Source organism: Bactrocera dorsalis, chromosome 3 (genome assembly GCF_023373825.1).
Source record: "Bactrocera dorsalis isolate Fly_Bdor chromosome 3, ASM2337382v1, whole genome shotgun sequence".
NCBI lineage: Eukaryota > Metazoa > Arthropoda > Insecta > Diptera > Tephritidae > Bactrocera > Bactrocera dorsalis.
The window spans coordinates 58,999,780-59,024,675 of NC_064305.1; the positions used below are offsets into that span (position 1 = coordinate 58,999,780).

Here is a 24,896-nt window from a genome sequence, read left to right on the forward strand (position 1 = left end):
TATGTTATAGTGGTCCGATATCGGCCGTTCCGACAAATGAGCAGCTTTTTGAAGAGAAAATGACGTTTGCAAAATTTTAAAAGGATATCTTAAAAACTGAGGGACTAGTTCGTATATATACAGACAGACGGACAGACAGACGGACATGACTAAATCGACTCAGCTCAACATACTGATCATTTATATATATACTTTATAGGGTCTCCGACGCTTCCTTCTGGGTGTTACAAACATCGTGACAAAGTTAATATACCCTGTTCAGGGTATAAATATATTATAATTTAATGCAATATGAACTTCAATAATTTGTTAAAAATGAAAATATAGAATTTCATAAACCTATCAATGTATCTAAATGATCAGAATTATGAGAAGAGTTGAAATCCGGGTGATTGTTTGTCTGACCGTCCGTCCGTACAAGCTATAACTTGAGTAAAACCAAGATATATTTATGAAACTTGGTTGACATGTTCCTTGGCATCATAAAATGTTTGGTGTTGTATATGGATGTAATTGGAGCACTGCCGCGCCCACAAAAAGATATTAAACTGTAATTTACTTACTTACTTTTGACAGAAAATATCGGTCTATGTGAGATATATACAATTGAAGATGAGAGAGAACCCGTTCCTGATAATAGTAATTCTGTGTATGGGTTGAATGGGGTCAATACTTCTTTGAGCCCCTTAATAAAGGTTTTTTGAACTCCCAGAGAACTTTATATTGGACATATTGGTCAATATTTGCGTTATCTTAATGAAATTTACAGAACAGAAAATAGTTACAATTGGCCGAAAACTTGACCTAACCCTCATATAACTATTATCAAGATTTTCGAAGATCCGACTGAATTCGCTCCATATGATTGGTGGTAGTATTGAAGCACATTAATGAAACCTAGCGAAAACTTTTTAGATTGTGGCATGATAATAACGGGTGATTTTTTTGAGGTTAGGATTTTCATGCATTAGTATTTGACAGATCACGTGGGATTTCAGACATGGTGTCAAAGAGAAAGATGCTCAGTATGCTTTGACATTTCATCATGAATAGACTTACTAACGAGCAACGCTTGCAAATCATTGAATTTTATTACCAAAATCAGTGTTCGGTTCGAAATTTTTTTATCGACAAATTTTGTTCAGCGATGAGGCTCATTTCTGGTTGAATGGCTACGTAAATAAGCAAAATTGCCGCATTTGGGGTGAAGAGCAACCAGAAGCCGTTCAAGAACTGCCCATGCATCCCGAAAAATGCACTGTTTGGTGTGGTTTGTACGCTGGTGGAATCATTGGACCGTATTTTTTCAAAGATGCTGTTGGACGCAACGATACGGTGAATGGCGATCGCTATCGTTCGATGCTAACAAACTTTTTGTTGCCAAAAATGGAAGAACTGAACTTGGTTGACATGTGGTTTCAACAAGATGGCGCTACATGCCACACAGCTCGCGATTCTATGGCCATTTTGAGGGAAAACTTCGGACAACAATTCATCTCAAGAAATGGACCCGTAAGTTGGCCACCAAGATCATGCGATTTAACGCCTTTAGACTATTTTTTGTGGGGCTACGTCAAGTCTAAAGTCTACAGAAATAAGCCAGCAACTATTCCAGCTTTGGAAGACAACATTTCCGAAGAAATTCGGGCTATTCCGGCCGAAATGCTCGAAAAAGTTGCCCAAAATTGGACTTTCCGAATGGACCACCTAAGACGCAGCCGCGGTCAACATTTAAATGAAATTATCTTCAAAAAGTAAATGTCATGAACCAATCTAACGTTTCAAATAAAGAACCGATGAGATTTTATGCGTTTTTTTTTTAAAAAAAGTTATCAAGCTCTTAAAAAATCACCCTTTAGTTAATAGATAAGACTGGTCAGCACTACCCCAACGTCCAAATACTACGTTTAAGGATTTCCGTTTTTCTAACAGATGTTCTAATATGTCGAATATGTCGGTCAGTGTATAAGTTATATAATAACGGGTGATTTTTTTGAGGTTAGGATTTTCATGCATTAGTATTTGACAGATCACGTGGGATTTCAGACATGGTGTCAAAGAGAAAGATGCTCAGTATGCTTTGACATTTCATCATGAATAGACTTACTAACGAGCAACGCTTGCAAATCATTGAATTTTATTACCAAAATCAGTGTTCGGTTCTTTTCTTTTTTATCGACAAATTTTGTTCAGCGATGAGGCTCATTTCTGGTTGAATGGCTACGTAAATAAGCAAAATTGCCGCATTTGGGGTGAAGAGCAACCAGAAGCCGTTCAAGAACTGCCCATGCATCCCGAAAAATGCACTGTTTGGTGTGGTTTGTACGCTGGTGGAATCATTGGACCGTATTTTTTCAAAGATGCTGTTGGACGCAACGTTACGGTGAATGGCGATCGCTATCGTTCGATGCTAACAAACTTTTTGTTGCCAAAAATGGAAGAACTGAACTTGGTTGACATGTGGTTTCAACAAGATGGCGCTACATGCCACACAGCTCGCGATTCTATGGCCATTTTGAGGGAAAACTTCGGACAACAATTCATCTCAAGAAATGGACCCGTAAGTTGGCCACCAAGATCATGCGATTTAACGCCTTTAGACTATTTTTTGTGGGGCTACGTCAAGTCTAAAGTCTACAGAAATAAGCCAGCAACTATTCCAGCTTTGGAAGACAACATTTCCGAAGAAATTCGGGCTATTCCGGCCGAAATGCTCGAAAAAGTTGCCCAAAATTGGACTTTCCGAATGGACCACCTAAAACGCAGCCGCGGTCAACATTTAAATGAAATTATCTTCAAAAAGTAAATGTCATGAACCAATCTAACGTGTAAAATGAAGAACCGATGAGATTTTGCAAATTTTATGCGTTTTTTTTTAAAAAAAAGTTATCAAGCTCTTAAAAAATCACCCTTTATATCTTTATATATATAAATCTTCTGACCGTGTGTTTGCATTTGAACTGCTCCTAAACGGATGGACCGATTTTGATGAAATGGAAAAAGTTTTTTTAAATAAATTTTTCATTTGTAATTAATTGCTAATTTTAAATGTTTGACCGATGGATGGCGCTACCATCGCAGTGTCCAATATTCAAACCTTAAATTGGCGTAAACGTGCATTAAAGAAAACGATGCCAAAGTAAAAGGCGACATCTGTAGATCAAGTTTTTATATTGTGGATAGAGTTTTTCGTTCTTAAGCAATAAATTGGGTCATTAAATACATCTATGGGTAGCTATAACATTTTTTTTATACCTGCTAACTATTGGAGGGGGTGTCTTGACAGGCAATTTACAATTGCAAAAGGTCTGGCATAAAAATAGTGGCATAACTGAAGTGTTGATAAAAAGGTCTATTAAAATTTGAGATATATAGAAATCTTTTCGAAGCATTGCACAGAGCAATGCAATATTTAAACGGGAACGATGAATACATATATGCGTACAATTTCAAACTGATCCTTCCTGAAAAATATTAAAATTGCTAAATATTAGGAATGGTAGAATAGAACTGCAATCAAATACACAATGCAATGAATTAAAACTGGCTCATTTATCATTCGATGAATAATATTCCACGGACATCCCAAAAAACTGATGCCATAACCTTGCCAGCCGATTTTTTTTGTCTTTTCACGCTTGAGAACCGTTTCTTAATATGCAGTCCACTAGGCTGACAATCGATTGAACTCGATGGATTTCACTGATGCACAGCCCAAATTCAATAGTATTTTTACCCCAAAAACAAATTCTTTCTTAACGCACGAAATTCTTTATGTTTCTTTTTTTTTTAAACTAACACAAGTTGCTTCACCAAAAATGCGATTATTCCTTAAATAATATTTATAACCTAACTAATAGAAATCATATAGATGGTATTAGTAGTACTACCTATGTAACAGCCACAATAAAACTTGGGCGAGTCCTCTAGTAGTATATATATAGTTAGAATTACTTGAATTTCGATCCTCTGGTTGACGGTTTACACTTTAATGTATATCCTTGGCTTTGCAATTTGCAAGAGTGTATAATGTTCGGTTGTACCCGAACTAATACCTTCTTACGTTTTTATTATTTTTTCTTTCGGCTGCCTTTACTCGCTGATCACTTACCCTCATAAGGAACAAACAGCAATCTCCTATCATTACCGGTTTCCATTTACCTTGGTAACGCTTCTCCATTGTTAGGAGCCACCAAGAAACTTTCTTCTTGCTCGGTAGTAAGGCGGAGTGGAATGACTCCACGCTCGACATACCGCTGAGAGGTAGCACTATCCAGAGGTACACTGACGGCTCGAAAACACCAGAAGGCATTCGGGCAGTTATTGACCGCACACCAAACTATCCTTATCAATGGGACGTTTTCCGAGCATCTTCAAGCAGTAATCTTTGCTATAAGTCAGTGTACAGAACTCAATCTTTATCGCAACTATTGCAACCAGCGTAACGTCATACTTAGCGATAGTCAAGCGGCACTAAAAGTGATCTTAGCGTTTGAGGATAAATCGCTTAAGGGTGGAGGAGTGTATAGGAAAGCTGAACCGCCTATCAGTGTGCAACCGGGCACACCTAATCTGCGGGGCGGGGCATTCCCGTAAAGGGGTAGCCGGCAATGAGCTGGCCGAAGAACTAGTCCGCTCTGCGACAGCGTCCAGGATGATGTCGCCAAAACCATGCATTGCAGTGGGGTACCACTGCCAGCAGGAATACCCCATAGCAAGTTGCTTCTGGGAGAGTGCAACCTTGCAAGGTTTAAGGAAATGATTACCCGCACCCAAGACAAATTCCGCCTCCTTATCGCGCTCTGTATATGTAGGGCGCTGCAGGCTCAGGAAGCATTTGTCCGATTTGGGCATAGTCACTCAGTTCTCACAAGAAACCCCAGAACACTTGATTCTGTATTGCCCAGCGATATACAGAAACAGGCTCAATGCTCTAGGTTCCATTTGCGTGGACAGGGATCACATCAGCTCAGTCAAACCGACGATGAAACCAAACAGTGTATTCGGCACTTTCTCTATACATACATCTATTTTCAATTTCAATTTTCAATTAACCTCATATTGCTTACATACAAGTACATACGTACATTAAATGAATTCATAATATCATGTATATTAAGAAATTTGTTGCACTTGATTTTCCCAGACAAATATTTGCGCTCACTTTTGACATATTCAACTTGCGAGTTCATGTGTAAGTAATAATTTTCAATATATAGTCTACTTCGGAAATTTTTATTTGTACGGAAACAGTTGCGAAATATGTTTTCTTTGTGCACTTTCAGTTCGCAGAATTATTTAATGAATTCTCCCGTAGCTGCAATTTAATTCACACACGTAGCTATTTGAATTAACATTCAATGATTTATTATAAATTTTAAACAATATTTGCTGAAGACGTGTGATAATTAAAATGTCAATGGTAAATAAAAGCATTTCATTTAGAGTTAAATATAATATTGTCATTGACTTAAGTTTAGTTTACTTTTCGTTGTTTTCTTAAAATCCAATTTTAAATTCTGATTTATGAGTATTCACCTGGTTCAAGCGAAATTAATATTAATAATTGATATTAATAAATAATTTTAAATAATATTATGTATTATTCAAAATCAAAAACTATTATGTCGTAATAATTAAGACCGCTTTAATACTCGGACTGAGGCTTACATCTTCATTTCATCGTGGATAATCTTCAGGTTCCAAAAGTGACGGGAGATAAGGGACGCGATGTCCTAACGGACATGGAAATTCACTCCATTCTTTCAGGCGTGGTTAGTGCTGAAGGTATATCGTGAAATAACGGTTCAGTTTAGAGCAGCTACTCGAAGAGGATTGCGGAAGTAGTAATGGTGGTGCGGAAATCGCATTTCTCGAGAAGACACTGAAGGATGAAAGTCCTGTAGATTAGTCTCCGCCACGCAAGAGCGGCTTCCGTTAATCTCTCGTTTCGTCTGGGAACATATTAAGCCGTGAACATCTTTATTGTAGAGCCGTGGCTGAGTAGCAAAGGTTACTCTGGCTTAAAGATAAAGAGTCATAGGCAGCTGGCGACCAACAATACAGGTTGAACAAGAACTTATCTGTTGGTCAGAAATTCTTCTTCTTATTTACTGGCGTAGAAACTGCTTTCCGGTTATAGCCGAGTTAACAACAGCGCACCAGTCGTTTCTTATTTTCGCAAGGTGGCGCCAATTGGAGATTCCAAGCGAAGCCAGGTCCTTCTCCGCCTGGTCCTTCCAACGGAGTAGAGGTCTTCCTCTTGCTTTGCTTCCGCCGGCGGGTATTGCGTCGAATACTTTTAGAGTTGGAGTGTTTTCGTTTATTCGGACGACATGACCTAGCCAGCGTACCCTCTGTCTTTTAATTCGCTGACCTATATCATTGTCGTCGTATCGGCCTTTTTGGACAAGGAAACAAAAAAGGTCCGGGGACCACATCTGAGCTGTAGTACGGTTGCGGAAGCGTTGGGATGCAGGTCTTGGTTAGGTAGCTGTTCACAAGAAAGGCGGTGGGAGCTGGGGCGTTGTCGTGGTGCAACAGCCAACCGGCTGCGATGTCTTGTCGGACCCTATTAACCCTTCTTTTGAGTCTTTTGAGGGCTTCCATGTAAAACTTGGCGTTGATGGTTTGTCCAGGAAGAACAAAATCATGGTGGACGGTGCCTTTGATGTCAAAAAAGTCAATGAAACACACCACTCCTTGCTAAAGCAACATCTGGATAAGCTTGCTTGACCATATCAAACGTCTATGTCGTAGATTTACCGAGGTTCACACAGAGTTTCGGCTTGCACCACTCACAGAAATACGTCGCACCAAAATGTTTGTCCTGACTCGCCAGGGGCTCAGAGACAACTGACCAGCTGATCTTTCGTTGGCTAGGAACGTCCTATACCGAATTCCTGTATAGTAAATTCTCAACTTAACTTAAACGCAAAAAAAATTTAGCCAATGAAGCTGGTAACTCCTTTGTCTACTTGCATTGAAGCAATCCTGGTATCATTGAGACTTCCTACAGGTGCGACTAAGCCAACGTCTGTACAGTGGTAGTATACCCCCCCACCATCCTTCTATTGAATTTTGATTCCGCAATGAATATGTCTATTGTACGTTAACATTACTTTCCCGATGCTTCCTTGAAAATAAAATAGGAATTTATTTAAGTTGTTTGTCGAAAATCCCTGTCCTCGTAAACTCACTAGCCAACTTTAAATAAATCGTAAATATGTGGTGCTACACAGATCCGGTACAAATGAATGCGGCATTTCACAACCCAAATGCATACTGCTTCTGCAAATTGCGCCAGCTCAACATTGCAATTTCCAAATTAAAAACTATTTTATTCTTCAATGCAAACAAACACGTGATTTCGTTAACCAAATAAATACGTCGATACGTAACTGGCATGTGCTGAAATAAACCTTTCGTGCATCCAAATAAGTTAACTCCTGCAACTAGTTAGGCAACCCTGTCAGTATGTATGCATGTGTATATAAAAATTGTATGGAAACACACATTCATTGCTATGGAAAGCTTCGAAATGCTCCAATTGGGATTAATTTTTTTCACTGATAGAAAAAAAGGGCGAATGGAAACGAAGTTTTACTTGTTGAAATCTCAACTCATCGAATAAAACTTAACTGATTTTATTTTGCACAAACTATTTGGCAAATTGACATGGGGCACCAGTTCACAATACAACTCACGAAATCACACAAATCCGTGTAAACTTTGGCTATAAACTTTGAGTTTGTAAAAATAGAGTAAATGAGCAGAATTCGCGGAATGGCGTGATAGTTTCAGCGGATGCGATGCAATTGTTAGTAAAAGCAGGAATTGGAAAGAATAGCTTAATTACAGCACAAATGGTGATTAGCAGGGAGGAAGCATTAAAACGGGATAAAGTTAAAGTTTTTTAATACACACAACAGATTTTCAAATATTCGGAGTTAGTTCAATAAGATATATACGTAGAACTTTGGTTATGTACCGCTAAAAGCAGCTAGAAACTCTAGGAGGGAGAAGAGTACGCATATTAAGAAAATTACTAAACAGGGAGTGAAACGAATCGGAAAGTAAACGAAAATACTAAGTTTGAAAAGAACTAAGTGATGTTTAAATCCAAATCACCTTCAAACTAATTCTGATTTCAAGGTGCAACGTGATTTGGTATTTATTGTATTTCGGAAATACTAAATCTTACTTTTCTTTCAGTAACATCAACGCTTACTACGAGGTATGACGATTAAGTAATGAGACTGATTCCATAAAAACCGCGACACCTGGGCACGACTAAGAGCACTATCACCATACACTCTTACAATTTTAGCGTACGTTTCCGAAGCTGCTTCGCCCAATCTGCCGCAAAATTTTATCGCGACGCGTTGCTCAAGCCTGCATAATTTCTTTTGCAGGAACGAATTCGATTAACCCAAGTTTTAATTAATTTGTCCATTAAATCAAGTCGTTCAATATTGACATTTAAAGCTTAAAGAGAGTCTGGTTTATTGCTAAAGATCAATGACTACAAATAACACACAAGGAGTTATATAATGATGTTAAATCACAACGTCTTGTAGGCCATTCAATGTCAAAATTTCTTAATATATTCACGATGTTTACGGTGGACCAAGGGCTTCACTTCTTGAGTGAAAACAATTTTGTGTGGATGCAAACCCAAATATTAACTTTTAAAGGAGTGGTTTGTCGAAAAAATGATTAAGAGATTTTTGTAGAGCAAACATGTTCTACTAGAATATAACATATTATTTCAAGGTCTAAGGTTTCCATTTTATGGTGGTAATAATTCTTCACCTGTGCTCGCTATTTGTGGAATCTTTGAGAATTTTGAGTGTACACTTTCTTTACATGGTGCCAGAAAGACCAAGGTAATAAAAATATTGCTGTCATTCAGGAGTTATATCCACTTGTAGTTTAAAAATAGTTTTTTTTGCATATTTTGTATGTATATATATTCGAGAATATTGTCTGTAAATTTCAAAATAATCCATTCAACTACTTCGGAATAATGAGCGTATTTGTAAATACGTCTCCGAGCGTTTGAAAGTAGGCGGAACCGTAACTCGGAGTAGCAGCAAAACTTTAAATGCGTTTTTCTCGAAACGATGTTTGCAAAATCGATGAGGAAAATTTCTGGACTGGAAATTTTCACAGGATGCTTTTGTCAGGTAATGATCGAAGGAATATAGCTTCTGATAAAAATTTCGATTTTTAAATCACTTTAAAGTGTAAATTTTCGTGCAAAAAATATTTTTTTTGTTGGCAAGCTGCCATTTTGTCTGAAATCAAAATTTTGACTATTTTATCGATTCATTACTTGTATTTTCTATCCTAAAAGTAATCCTTTTGGTTTTTTATTTCAGATACTTTCAATCAAAGATATCTTCCTCACCGCCAAACACCTTTTTTGGAGGACTTTCAGGAGATCTTCTACAGGAACGACGGAATCTGATATTTTTATTAATAAAATATGAATTCTCAGAATACGTTAAATTCGCCAAATGTTCATATATTGTATTTTATGCATATGTATATTCAATAAAAAAGCCACTTCAGAAAAATTAACAAAAAAACAAATTTTTTTGAACTTACAAGTGGATATAACCCGTTCAGACAAGTGTTGCACCCGAATCCCGAATCTAACCACAAACTGGTGAAATTTGAGACAGTCGAAATTCTTGAGAATGCCTTGGAATCGACAAATTGCGGTCTTTACGAAGTCCATTTAGAACTAGAAGTTAAAGGAAAAATCGAAAAAGTTGTTTGGTCTGCCATTTAAGTTCCAAAAAGTTAAGGCATTGCTGACAGTTTTGCAATTTCCTTATAGTTTTAAATTGATGACTTAAATTCACTTTCAGGCGATAGAATTATAAACGACTTTTTCCACATTGAATGAAATATATAGTATATAGCTTGTCAGTCCATCGAGCTAGCTGTAACTTGAGTAAAAATTGAGATGTCTTAATGAAAATGGTATTTGGGGTCTTAGTACAAAAAAAATTACGAGTTCATAGATGTACGTAATTAGACCACTGCCACGCCCACAAACCGCCGTTAACAAACTTAATATAAATGTTTTCGAACTTCCAGGTGGCTTTATGATGAATACATCGGTCAATATTTTAGTTATCTCAAAGAAAATTGCAGAACATGGTTTGCGCATAAAACTTGACCAAGCCCCCATGTAATAAATATCAGTATTTTAGTTTGGTGATTGTATGTGAGGTTTCTTGACGAAACCCAGGGAACAGTTTTTGGTAAGTAGGGTGATAATAGTTAATAGATAAAATCAGGTCGATATCAACCCAACTTCCATATACTAAATAATGGGTTGTCAAAAAAATCTTGCGGTATTTTTATTGAATTTTTTTTTATTGAAATTGAAATGAATGACTCATGCCCAGCTCTTGACCGATGCTACTGCTGCTACTATGCCGGTCTCTTTCGACGAGACATCTTCACGAAATTTTGTAAGGATTCTTTTGTATTTGACAAAAGTTATTCTAGCTTCGAAAGTTACAGTTTTGTTTGGTGGGCCGATAATATTAATTTCAAATTTCAGTTATATAAGCTGAAAGGCTTTATTCGTATATACTTGTAAGATATTACAATTATTTATAATTACCGTAGCAAAATTTTCACTGAAAATGACATTAAGTTTTACCAATAATATAGTTAACAAAGCTATTGTTTCTTTCAACTGATGAAAAACTTGACATGGGTAAAAGTATAGCGATTTCCAAGAATAAAATGCACGAATTACGCGTAACATTTTGACTACCAAAGAAGGAGGAATTCAACAAAAATAAGTACAAAACAAACAAAAGCCATACGCAAATAGAAGGGTTAAGCAAACCGTCTGTCCCATTTTCATTTCAATCAGTGGCGCGTGCTTGCAAGCCTTTATTTTCGAGGAATTGGCTTTCCTTGATTTGTTTATCTATTCGGAAGTTTATTTATTTATACAGCGATTTCAAAGAGTTCATGCAACAGAGCATTCAGCTTTATCTTTTACTGTTGCATTTGTAAAATCGAATAAATTGAATATTATATTTATATTTGTACGACTTAAGCCTTAGCGAGCCTAGTTATTATTTCATGCCCTCGTACCACTTGGCGTATGAGCAACATGGTAGTATAAGCATTAGCTAATTAGCAGCGAACATGTGAAATAACAACTTTTTGCCAAGGCTAAGCATAACATTAATTAATGATTGTTATCTCTTATTAATGATTATTTTTATTGTTACAAAATAAGAAACATGTAGTCGTAGACTTTTTCTTGCCGGAAAAATACTGAAGGATATCCTTCAATGAAAGTAACATAAATATTTTATTAACCCCAACTTTTGTGCTTGGACTGGTCATAGAGCAGTATCAATGAATAAACTTAAGCAAAAAGAAAGTGTATTTGAAGTAAAGTATTATTTCATGGCACATCTGTGATATGTACTGTAACGGAAATAGAAAAATTCACGCGAACTTATTACACTTACTTTTAATGAGGATAGCTTGGGAGAGTTCACTTAGGGCTGTATATGAGTATGTGTGCAGTAGTTCTAACAAGTCTTAGTTACTTAAAGGTTATATGTGTTTTTACTGTTAAGCATATTATTACTATTCAGATTAAAAAATTATCTGATTAAATATTTTTTCGCTATGAATGCCTTAATACGAATTACTGTAGAATGTATATGACAGTATTCAAGTAACTAAACTGAAAAAAATTAAACATCTTCCGGAAAGTTCTAAAATATTAAAGAAATCTCTTTTCAAAGCCTTCAAAGACGGTAAAAAGAACGTTGAAGACATGCCTCGTTCTGGACGACGTACGCCTTTTCAACTTAAGAAAATATTTAAAAGTGAGGGATGTGGTGCTTGAAAATCGACAGGCAAGTATTAGAGAGATGACAAAAGATCTCAAGATCTTTCGCGAGTCCGGGTGCCTGATTTTGGTGGTTGTTTTGGGTATGAAAATTATTCTTGCTCGACTCGTCCCGATTAAGCTCAATTTTTTTCAAAAAGAATACCGTAAACATGTCTCTTTGCATATGTTTGATCCCACGTTCATGGAGAACATTATAACTGCCTATGAGACCTGAGTTTATGAGTGTGACATGCAACGAAGTTAACAAACATACATAGGTCATACTCATTCGTTTTTTCGATAATCGTGGTTTGGCATAAATGAATAATTTTTTTTTTGCATTTTCAGGGATCACTTGACGTGATTTGACCCAGAAACATCATACCACTGCATTTATGGATCCAATAGTAAGCCCTCGAACCAAAGGAAAAACAATGAAGTGCTTGCTCAATAAATATTCGGGTGCTCGGGTATTGCACTTTAGTTTCGTATTTCTATAAAAAATGCAAACAGCTGACTTTAATTTTCACAAGTCATTCGTGATTTGTTTTTTAATTTTGTTGTTCAGTGCTTACATTGACCATCCCCTACACAGACATACACAAATAATCATCCTATTGTTTCCTTCCATTGCTTTCTCTCACTTTTTATTATTCTTTAGCATCCAAAGGTCAGACACAATAACTTCATTAGGTCATAACATTGTTTATGTGTGAGCTTAGTTCACCTGTTCTTGTTTGCATAAGGTATTGAAGGAGGTATGTGGTTGGTAGATGGGCGGTTGGGAAAGACCCCCGAAGGGACACAGTGTCAACAAATAATTAAAAGAAAGAAGGAATAAAAATTAAGAATATTGAGCACAAAATACAGGTATGTACTGACATACCACTGTAATTCGAAAAATAGCAAGACTTTTTAATTTAAATTTCGTGCGAAAACTCATTTGTTGAAGCATTTCTATTTTTAGGTCTGAATAATATTTTAGTGTTATGCGTTATTTTCGTGAAGAGACCGGAATTATTAGCCCATAGCTCTTGGTTTTTTCTCCACGGTAACTCACTTTCGTATACTGCATTGATTCTTCGTGAATTTGTCGCCAAATTTTTAACCAGTATCGTGCCGCAACCAACGTATTCGCCGGATTTAACTACATATGACTCCTGGCTATTCAGCTAACTCAAACGGCCTCTCTGGGGAAACCGCTTTGAGTCATTTGACGACATTAAACGGGATCGCTACGCGAATTGAAGGCTTTTCCGGAAAGTGACGAGAATTGGAAAAACGGTGGGCCAAGTGTATTGGGGCCAAGGGGGTTACTTTGAGACAGACGAAATAGATTAAGAACGCTGCATCCAATTTATGGTCTTCATAGTACACATTTTTCCCGCGGCAGTGAGACGATGAAGTGCCCGTGGTATCGAGAATAATGCTGGGTCTTGAGGAAGACCCAAATTCTTCTCTTACACACCGTTAAAGCGTTTGGCATCTCTGTGAGATCGTTGTGATGAATTTTGCGAAAAAATCATGGCCTACATTCTTACAAGGTGACGTTAAAACTGAAGGCGCTTGACCTCTCGAATCGTTGGTTGTTCTGGGCTGAGGAACAACTTGAAAATGATCCGGATTTTCATCGAAAATCCATCTACAGCGCTGAGGTTCATTTCGGGCTGAAAGCCTTCGCCAATAAGCAAATATGTGTTATTGGTCAGGCAGCAATCCACACGTACTCCATGAGTCACCATTGCATCCCGAAAAATTACGGTTTTGTGCTGTTTATTGACCGGCGGTATCATTGGGCCGAACTTCCTCCGTGAAGATCAAGACGATAGGATGATATCGACTATGGCCAGGACGGCGAATATCACAATCGATTTATTGAAAATCAAGTTTGTAGAACTCGTTACCTCACGAAATAACCCAGTCAATTGGCCGCCTCGGTCGTGCGATTTGACGCCGTTACACTATTTCCTGTGGGCCTACGTGCACGTGGTAGCCATGCTAAAGAAATTGAGTTCCGTGCCTGCCATCGATGTCATTATCGAATGTACTTTCACAGAAACAAAAAAAAACCCTTTGTAGCGCTCTTATTAAAAACCCGTTATAAACCTGGTTTGAACCAAATGTTTGGTTAGCTCTTTAATACGTTTCCTCTTTAGATTTTGCAAAACTAAGATTTTATAAAGATCTCAACATGCCATTTCTAACAAATAGTGCATAAGACTGGATAATAGCAATGAAGCGATATATACCTTTGGTTTTGCCTATTAAAATCAACTCCTGCAAGAATTGTAGCCGAGCGACCATAAAGCCTCTCTCACGCTCGGTAAGGTTAGGTCGTAGGGTTGATCCAAAATCAATGAATCTCAATTGAGATTCGTACTTTGTGGTACCAGTAAACTCCTAAAAGTCGATCACTAGATCCTCATAGATTGTCCATGGTTTTGGGCTTACCACAGATTTCTTGAGGCAGTTAATACCAATTCCAACAATTTTGCTGATTCGCCAAAAGTGTGTTTTCTGAGATACTTTAATTTCATTTCAGACAATTTGACATTGCCTTCTTTCATATAGCTTTGACAAAAAACGCGGGAAACAATATTTAGTAGCGCCGTGAAGAGCCAGTATTTCGGAGGACCTCTTACGGTTCACTCTGCACCCGAAAGATCCCGCAGTCGCACAAGTTATGGTTGTTGACCAGCTTATTTCACGTCTCAAAGTCCAACGACAGACCGCAAGATGACGCGAGGTGAAATGGGAGAAAGAATGCCCTCCCTAGCAAGCTCATCGGCTTTACGGTTTTCAGCGATTTTGCTATGACAGCTTGGTGCTTTCGCTATGAGGTCATTCTCTATTTAGTTTTGAGGACTTAGTCAGTCAGCTCAAAGCCAGAATAGCCGCTCGGTTATCGGAGTGAGTACACAACTCTCCAAAGAAAACTGCACTTCGGAACAGTACATCTACTGCTACCTTAAAAGCAGCCACCTTCGCTTGAAAGACGCTACAGTGGTTTTGTAGTCTGAAAAAAAAAAGTAAAGAGGCTCCCGGCAGAAGACTAAACCACATACTCTTCCTCTTAACTTCGGTGCATTTGTCAGAACACCCTTTACCAACGGATTTACTCCGCCCCACGCTTGGTAAATGAGCCAAAAACAGGATGACCACCGATACCAGTTTTCACAAGAAAATATTGTTCAGCGATGAAGCTTCCTGGTTGAATGGGTACGTTAATAAACAAAATAGACACATTTGGAGTGATGATAATTCACAAGCCATTATTGAGACACCGTTTCGTTCTCAATAAGTCACTGTTTTATGTTTCCTTTAGGCAGAGGGAATCATTGATTCATATTTCTTTAAAAAAAGAAGTTTACTTTAGTGTTACAGTCAATGGGGAACGCCATGATTTTTTCGTGTCTGAATTGTAGAATGTTGAGGAGAACGACTCTTGCTTCCCACAAAACATAATGTTCCTTATCTTTAAAATAAAGCTAAATTCTGGGGCATAGCATCAATATACATATGTACATATATGAGTTTTGCTTCTCTTTGAAAAGCACGTGTCTAAAAGAAAAATCGAGGCGACGCAAAGCAAAACGAATTAAAATGTTTGACAACTCTCATCTTTTTACGCTTTGCATAACAAGCTGCCATTTTTATGAGAGAGAAGCAGAGAAAGCGAAACGTCAAATCTGAAATACTCTTTCTTCGGTTCGTTCTTAAAGTGTGAATAATCAAGCAAAGCAAGGATGTTGTCGCAGCGGCACAGTTCTGCCGAGTTAACATGTCTTACCAGATAAGACCCCGGGTATCTTCCGGTGATGTTCCAGCTATGTTTGATTACTTTTCGGTTATGTTCCAGTTACATTTCAGCTACGTTCCGGTTACGTAGGCCCATCCGACGTGAGAACAGTGATTAGTGCTGCTTAAGCGCTTCTATGTAGTTACCACATATTAGAAATAAAATATATGTAATTTATTTATATAATATTTGTGTTTTATTTGAAACTCCTTGTTATGACATACAGTTATTTACTTGTATAAATACATGATTACTTATGGATAAACACTTTCGTAAATGCGTCTTAAAGGCATATCTGTATTTATAGACTATAACTGCTATACCTTTTACTAAGTTTATAAGCAAAACAGAAACCATAATTCTTCACCTCCAAAACTCCATAAATATTAAAATATTTTTATGCATAGTTGTATACCTATGCTTTCGTATTTGCTTCCGCGTTTCCATGACAATAACTTAAGTGATAATAGCTTAGTGAGTGTGCTTCGTATTATCGATAATAGTAAAACATTAAAATAAAAATTAAATTAACAATAATTTGCATAGAAAAAAGTTAAAGTACAACTTATAAATCTAGCGTACAAATAAGTTTCGGCAACGAATTGCATGTCGCGCATCAATCTCGAATCCAATTCGGGTTGTGCGTGTGATACGAGATTAAGGCACAACAAACACAACAGTTTTGCTCTCCTCAGCGTCACACGATTAAAATAATTTATTTTATTGTAAATGCTAAGCTCTCAAAAACAAAAACGAATAATAAATAAAATAATAAAATAAAAAATTTAAATAAAATTTCTCTAATTTGCGCTCGACCTACGAAAATGCTCGTTAACAAAAACGCTAGTTCGGACACAAGCACGTAGAGTTAAAGGTTTTCACACCAAACATATGGAAGTATGTGTGAGTGTATGTGCACTCAAATATTGTTAAATGAATTGCCTAACATTTGCTGTTTACTATATTTTCGTCTAACATAATTCTTAGTCTTCTGAGTCAAAAAAAAAAAAAATTGCGCATGCGCATAAAGCGCGACGATCTGCCGTTAGCATTGCGTACGCTTCACGGCAGCAGTCGAGGATTGAAGCGACCCATGAAGAGTATGATGCCAGTGGGATTGTGACGAACGAAATAGAGGAATGGTTTGTCGAAGCGTAGACGTGGCGCGTCCGGTACGCGTGCCTGTCGTGGACGCAGTGAAAGTGGCAGTTCAAGATATTTCGGGTCTAGTAGATCGTCATAGAAGCCACGTCCCAGCGCTGACTCATGCACTAGCGAACCGAAGTCGATAACCGCTTCAGACGAATCATAGGCACCATCATCATTTGCGCCCAAATCCTTGTTTCGTTTACGTAATGGTGGCGCTGGATACATTTCCACATGATGGTGATCGCCAATCTTCTCCTCACCACAAGTGCTGAAAGTGTTGATTTGTATGACGTCGGATAGGTAGATGTCGCGATTGGCAGAACCGGTGAGGCCACGCAGATCTGCAAAATCGGACTTGAACAAGCCCTTCAGTCCCATCTTCTGCAAACCTAAGGAGGCATTTACGAAGGATCTATGTGAGAAACGCGGTAGCTGTACTTCCATGCCGGGGCGGTCCATCAGCGAGGTGAGTACACTACTCCAAGCATTCTTGCTGAAAGCCTGCTCAACAAGCTCACGTTCAAGTCGTTCCAAACTTTCGGCTGGCGAAAGCGCGCTCTGATGACCGGGCATTACGTAAACTGTGCTCACGGTGTCCTGTATGCTGCCGAATGCCACAATTGTTGCGTCCAATTTGGGTTCATAGCCAGCGGTGAAGCCGCTCTTGTACAACACGGCCGGTATGGGTATCAAACGACGTTGACGTACCGAGGGGTGTACTTGGAAGAACATTTCGCCGTCAGTCAACTGTGTTGAGCCATGTTTGCAGTCGGTTTGGAAAAGATTGGCAGAAATTGTGGCCAGTGGTCCATTCACCCAGAGACTGTTTGTGCGCAAATACTCCAGTACTTTGCCCATGGTGTGACGTTTCACTAACAGATTCGTACGACGACGTATCACATCGTTCACGACATGGAAGTTCACTTCCTCCACATGTCCCGAGTAGAATTGTTGTGTCTTTTCCTTGAAGAATTGTAATATCTTTCCATTTGAACGATCGCTGAAGATCTCACGTACGAAGGCGGTTGTTGCAATGTCACTATCGGTGGCGCGTTCAACAGAGTCGGTGATATTTCGGAAGACTAAATGTGGATTGAAGGTGACCATGTCATCCAACTTCAGCACTTCGTTCATTTCGCCTGATGTGCTGCCACGTGCACCGAGGAAAACCATTGAGAGCATCGATGTTAAAGCAAATGGCGACATCACCAAACTGCGCGCCGAGCTGATTTTCTCCGAAGTAATAGATTTCCAATAGCTAAATGCCAATTCGTTGCAGAGTTTAACGAAAGATTGCAGATCTTCATCTAAATTAGCTGTGGATGCTTCGAGCCCTTTAGAGTTCGATGGGCTCGGCTCCATCTTTACAGGTGGCCGGGTAGCTTGTGTAGAAGTAGCCATTAAATTGTTCAGTTGTGCTGGACGTTGCATTGGTCGCTGTTGAGCGGTATTGGCCGAGTAGGGTATGACTTTCGTAGGTTCGGCAGGCTTGGGCGCGTTTATGCCGGTCTGCTTGTTGTAGTAAGACACGGGTTTGAGTGTATGTACCCGTTTAGTTGTAGTGGATGCTGGTTTTGGCGTTGTTGTCGTTGTAGTGGTGGAAGTTGTTGTAGTCGTGCTACTGGCTGTTGTGGAAGGCGATGCTTTCTCCGTTGTTGTTGAGGTAGCAGCAAGTGCAGGGCTGGTGGGGAATTTTGGTATAATGTAAGCTGTAAGGTCACCAGTGTCAGCGGTGTTTTGTGGATCGGGACGGTCATAGTTGAGCTGTGGCATTTGAGGCCGTTGTTGTGCTACAAATGTATGGATAGGTTTAGCTGTGGTTTGAAGTGTAATTTGTTCAGTAGAGACGATAAGTTCCGAAACAGTTGACTTATTGTCCAAAGCCATATCTCCATCTGTAGTTTCTGCAGATTCTGCTTCAGTTGATCCAGACTGTGATACCTCTTCCGAGTCTTCGGTCGAGTCCTCATCTTCAGGCTTAGTCGTTTCTACCACATCTTGTTGTATTGGCTGTGGTAGCGTTGGTGAGGTAAGCTCAATATCAGTACTCTCATCGCTTGTGGTGTCTTGCTCGAGAATAATGCTATCGCCAGATGTATTGACATTATTTGTTTCTTCACTGTATTTGATAGTAGATTCGCCAAGTTTAATATACGGGTCTTCATCCGATTCGGTGCTATCTATTTCATCGGAAATTAAAACCGTAACATCCGTGGCTACTTCGGGTTCATTACCAGTATTTTCTTCTTCATCTTCGGTTCTGACTGTTGTAGCGCTTTCTTCCGCTGGTGCCACCGTTGTTGCCTCGCTTCCGACTGTTTCTTTGCTATTGACTTGTTCTTCTAATTCATCTGTTTCATGTTTTATTGTTGTTGGAGCATTTGTGTATTGTATTTGCAAGTTGGCGGCGCTAGTCACACTATCTTCTTCGGTACTATCAGTTTCCCTTTCTGTTGAGCTTACAAGTGCCTCCGTAGAGACTTTTTCAGCTGTAGCATCTTTTGTTTCCTCAGCTGTAGTGTCGGTATTGATGAGAATTGGTGTGATTGTGGTAACATCATTACTAGCTTCTTTTTCCAGCGATTCTTTTTCGTTAGTCTCTTTTTCTTCAGAGACTTCTAAGTTCTCAGTAACTCTCTCGTCGGAGTTGTTTTCGTTCACCTCCTTTTCAGCACTATCTTTCCCGCTGTTGTCGCTTTCACTCATGTCGGTAGCATTGGGTGTGTCCGTAGTTTCTAATGTGCTACTTACATATGCTTCACTAGTATCCTCTTTGTGGTCCTCATTTGGTAGTTCCACTTGTTCAACGACTTGAGTTTGCGTTTCGATAGCTTCGTCTGTCACCTCTGGTGTCTGCACATCCTGAGTGTTTGATTGATGTTCCTCTTCCATTTTACTGGACGATTCTTCAACTTTCTGCGGAGTGCCTTGTTCTTCAGATAATTTCTCCTCTTCTGTAGAAGCCGACTGTACTATTTCATCCATTGAAATCTGTTCAGTTGGGACCTCATATTTCTCTGTTGTTGTTATTAGCTCCATTTGTTCCGGATCTGTTTGTGCCAATTCATGAGAATCTTCATTAACTTCGCTGGGTTTATACATATCCGTATGATTAGTATCCTCTATTTCTGTTATAATAACCTCAGCACTTGTCATTTCTTCCTTCTTTTCTTCATTGGGGCCTTCGGCACTTAATTGTTCCGCCAAAACAATTGTCTCAGCCTCGTGAAGCGGCTCTGCAGAGTTTCCAGCTTCTGCAGACTGCTGAATGGGTTCCTTATCTTGCTCTGTTTCATACATATCCTCAGTATTCTCTTGTTGTTGTTGTGTGGCATAAATTTCAGAAAGAGATGGTACTTGAGGTTTCATAGTGGGGTTTTCGTCTGGTCGAACTCCCTCAATCTTAGTTTCTTCGGTTTTTTCCATACTCTCAACCTGATCTGTTTGTTTTTGCTCTGTTGTGTCAGCATTAACTAGTTCATGTATTGCGCTCTCTTCTGTCGCCTCCTTTTCGTAACTATTAGTTTCTATTTCCGTTTCATCTACAACCACGTATCTTTCTGTAGTAACGTAATCCATACCGGCCTCGTTTCCTTCCATATTCTCCAGCGATAGCTCGGCTTTGTGTTCCTTTTCGTGCCCCTTTTCTATTTTCTCTTTACTATCTGCCGGTATAGCGGGTTTCCCTTCATTCAAGCTGTCATCTTCCTTAGAGGCATATGTTGAGGCCACCGGAGCAGGTTCAACTTCTGTGGTCAATTCGTTTTCGAGTTCTTTAACTGGAGCTGGCGTTGGCACTAACAAAGGTTCCGCAGAGTGTGTGTCAACCGATTCTTTGGCAGGTGGCGCTTGCGTTGTGCTGATCGTTGCGGGCATATTGCCGTATGCTGGCACATTGTCATCTAATGCTGCTGGATCTGGTTTCAGTAAGAAAGATGTGTTCAGTTGTGCAAAGTTCGTTAAACGATTACCATCTTCCATTGGATCGGGGCGGTATGGATCCGGTTCCACTTCGGCCATTTGTTGTAACACATCAGATAAGAGGAAGTCAATTTCGCTGCGCGTCTCATTGGAGCTCATGAGTTGATCAGCAGCAATTGTATTCGTGCCATCGACCAGCGTTGAAGCTACGGTAGCCGCCTGCGTTTGGAATTCAGACATTTTTATTTGATCAGTTGGTTTTAACATATCCATATTTAAGAATGGTTTAAGATCGGCTACCTGTGGTGGTGGTTCCGTGGTTAAGGGGTTTTCTGCAATCAGGGTATCAACTTTGTGTGTCACTGGCAGCATGGGTATTTGATACTCGGTACTGCTATCGACATTTACTTCGTCGATGACTTCTACTACAGTTGTGTCATCATTGTTGTCATCAACTGTGCTGAGTGTGGTCTCGTAGTGGGGTGCAGTTGTTGTTTGAACGTTGTTTACAATGGGTTCTTGTACATCAGCGTAAAGCGGTTCAAACTTAACAACATGAGCCGAATCTTCTTCGTCCTTATCTGTAAGCTTGTCTTCAAGTATCAGCGTTCCTGCTGCTTCATTTTCGTCCTTCTCTTTTTCTTCAGCAGAATATTCCGAAAGATTTGTGGTGTCTGTTAACTCTTGTTCGGTGAACTTCTCAGTTGTATTCTCTATTATAGGTGCAGCAGTTGTCTTCTTTATCGTCTCCTCGGATGTCGCAGCTAAGGTTGGTGGACGTATTGTTGTAATTAATGGTGTTTCTTCCGTGATATCCTCCACTATAGTCATTTCTTCTTGTTCCACGCTTACTGTGTCCACTGCATTGACATTTTCTTCTTTAAGCGCTCCGCCTTCAATGCTACCAGTATTGATGGCTGCAGAACTATCGAAGGATGTTGACTCAATATTCACAGGCTCCTTGTGCGTATCCACTGATGATGGTTCATCTACGACAGGCCGTTTCTCAGAAGCACTAGACTCGTTGATATCGGCCTCAGTATTCTCGTTTGCTAGTTCTTGTTTGAGCGATTCCATTATTTGATCGAAGGCCGTCATGGTATGCTGATCATCCAACGACGGCTTATGGTGTTGTTGTTGGATTTGTGCAAGTGATGGCAGCGGTTTACGTTTGGTTTGTCCATAGTCTGATTGTTCATCAGTTTTGTCAGCTTCAACAGCATCATGATGTCCAGGGTGTACGGGTTTGTAGTGTGGTAGCGGGTAGCTCGAAACACCAGGCCGCTTGTTGGCATGTGAAGGCTTGACATGTATTGGATGATAACCTGGGAAGTGCTCCACGATTAACGTATTTTCAGTTGTTGTTGTTGTAGGTTCTGGTGTTGTTGTGGTTGTGGTGGGTGCTGGTGTAGTGGTTGTCGTTGTAGTAGTGGTTGTTGTCGTAGTAGTGGTTGTTGTTGTAGGTTCTGGCGTTGTTGTAGTTGGTTCCGGTGTGGTAGTAGTAGTAGTTATTGGCTTCTTGTGCGGACGTGGCCGAGTTTTGTTTGGCTTGTGGCTCACAGTGGTATTATGCTTACTGATTGTGGGCTCAACGGTTGCTGGTGCCGGCGCGGGCACATCTGCGACTGTTGGATGCTTATTACCTACAGTGGGACGTGGCTTACCAGTCGCCGGTTTGCGCTTATCTGCAGCTTGATGTGGTTTGCCATTGCCTTGACCGGGTTGACGTGTGGGTTTCTTCTTCTTCTTTTTGGGTGTTGTAGAACTTGGTCTCGGCGTGGTTGTGCTAGTAATCGGCTCTGGGGTAGTAGTTGTTGGTGCCTCTGTAGTGGTGGTTGTTGTTGTTGTTGTCGTCGTAGTAGTTGTCGTTGTTGGCTCTGGTGTGGTTGTTGAGGTGGTGGTTGGTTCCGGTGTTGTCGTAGTGGTTGGCTTCTTCTTTATCTTCTGTTTGTTATGACCACCTTGCGGCTTTTTAGTCGTACTATCATTCTGCTCACCGTTCGGAGTCTTGTTACGATGAGGCGCCGCTGGACGCTTATGCACAACAACTGGCGGTCGCTTGCCATAACCCTCATGCAATTCTTCCTTGTCTGTTGCCACTGTTGGATGGGCTGTCGTTGCACTTTGTATGATTTCTTGGTTATTTAGGAAGACGCGGCGCGTTGTCGTATCCACGTCTGTGTATTCGGGCAGTTTGTGGTAGATCGGTTGCATCTGCAGCTGTGAGAAGCCATCAAATTGCTGCATATTCGCAGCGACATTTTGGTACTGTTGCATGCCGGTGTAGACAGACTCATTTGGACCAAGTTCTTCTTGCACCACCTGCGGTGTCACAGCGGTGGATGTTGTAGTGGGCTTCGGTGTAGTTGGCTTACGTTTCTGTCCCGGCTTGCGCTTGTTCGGTTTCGGTCGTTTGGTGGCATGCGTAACCGGTGCGGCAGTTGTTGAGGCCTCCAGCAACTCGGAGTCCGGTGTCATGACAATTTGTTGTGGCTTTTGCTGTGGGAAAATATCACTGCCGCCATTACCGAAAATCGCTGGCAAAATCATTGACCAAGATGAGGTCACATCCGGCGTATCCAACGGCGGTAACGCATCCTTTGAAATGTTCTTATTCGATTCCACCTCCTTATTCAACACATTCTGCACACTATCGACAATATCCTGCACATTCTTTTCCGGTTCACGGTCGCCTACTGGCATATGTTGCACGATGGATGAATTTTCGCCATCGCCATTTGCCACAATACTCTGTATTTCCTCCATGGTCATGAGACGTTTCACCAGTTCGCCATTCTCATCGAACGTGTAGAACTCGTAGCGATCGGGATTGAGTAGATCAATCGGACTGGCCACCTGCAGTGAGGGTTGCGGTTTGGGCACTTTGTGGCCCAAGGCGTCAGTGAACTCGGGTTCGTTGCCGTTGAGTATGACCGAAACGGATGTGACGACACTGTAAATAGGAGAGGAAAGGGGACATTAGTGATTTGTTATAAGTATGAAGGGAAAATTAGGAGTGGAAGTAAGAAAGAAAGTGCGTTTTAGTAAAAAGTTAGAACTAAACTAGAGAAAAAGTATTGCAGAATTATGAAAAAACTTTGAAATATATAAGTATTTGGTACCTTAATGGTTTTGAACGACGTTTCATTGAGTTCTAAACTAATCGCATAGGCAGAAAATGAAGTATACTTAGGGTAGCGCAAGGTAGTTCTTGGGAGTTTTAACAGTCAATAAATCCATACTCATTTTGAAGACGTTTAATTTTTCGAAGCTTTCGGAGTTAATAACTTTATAACTTCATATTATATTAGCTTTGAGGACAAGGTGAGAACAAAAAATGTAAGCTTTGTTGGTAGCAATCCTGAGAAAAGAAGTATTTTGACCTTAAGTTGCCAAAATGAGCCGTTTTATGTAAAAACATATCTTTTTGCTTAGATGTTCAGTTATTAGTATTCAGCTAACATAACATCCGACCATCATTTTTCACTGACGCTTTTCAAATATACGTTTTCACATTTCTAAGCATCACTTAATGCTTCAATATTTCTATAAGCTTCAATTTATCACGTGTGACTGAATATTTACGGTGATTTTGAGTTGATGTCATTTATATCGTTGCATACTTCTGAGCGCTTATGATCTAGCACAAATAAAATTGCATAATCTTGCTGTTGAATAATGTATTTGTGTGTGTATGTGTGCAAAAGTGCTAAGCTCAGTAGCAGCAAGTGATAAATACCGTTGCATTAGCACACATTTTCTGCTCACATCACACGACGCACTCACACACACAGCCATGCACATGCAATTGCAAAGGCAACGTAGTGGGAGTAGCACATTTTGTTTGTCTGATGGAATAACTGTGCATAACTGCTTGTTAGTGCGATAAACTATATTTTTGGTAGCTGCATTTGGACAAATGATTTTTATTGAATTATTTGGCAGCATGCAAAATACAATTTATATTTCGCTGCGAGCGTATAAGTCAGTGTGTAAGCTACTCAAGAGCGTTATTTGCATACATATTTTCCGTAAATTGATTGTGCAAATTGTGCAGATTATAACTTATGTTATTCTGCTGGGTATTTGGCAAATAAATTAATGGCGTCAATATTCGAGGCATTAGTCACAACGTAAGCT

The 24,896-nt window shown here is 39.6% G+C and overlaps 1 protein-coding gene across 2 annotated transcripts in view; it reads right to left on the bottom strand.

The window, feature by feature from the left end:
* Window positions 1-15,876: 15,876 nt before the first annotated feature.
* LOC105222353 (mucin-5AC) overlaps window positions 15,877-24,896 on the bottom strand; it is a 43,953-nt gene continuing 34,933 nt past the window's right edge. The window contains exons 3-4 of one of the 2 annotated variants that reach the window (XM_049451682.1): window positions 21,057-23,709; window positions 15,877-20,975 (exon numbers count right to left, since the gene is read on the bottom strand). In XM_049451682.1, the coding sequence (XP_049307639.1) occupies window positions 16,749-20,975; window positions 21,057-23,709 (6,880 nt within the window). In that variant the 3' untranslated portion in view covers window positions 15,877-16,748. Of the gene's footprint in view, window positions 23,710-24,896 lie in introns of both variants that reach the window. The other variant, XM_049451681.1, reaches the window with a different exon arrangement.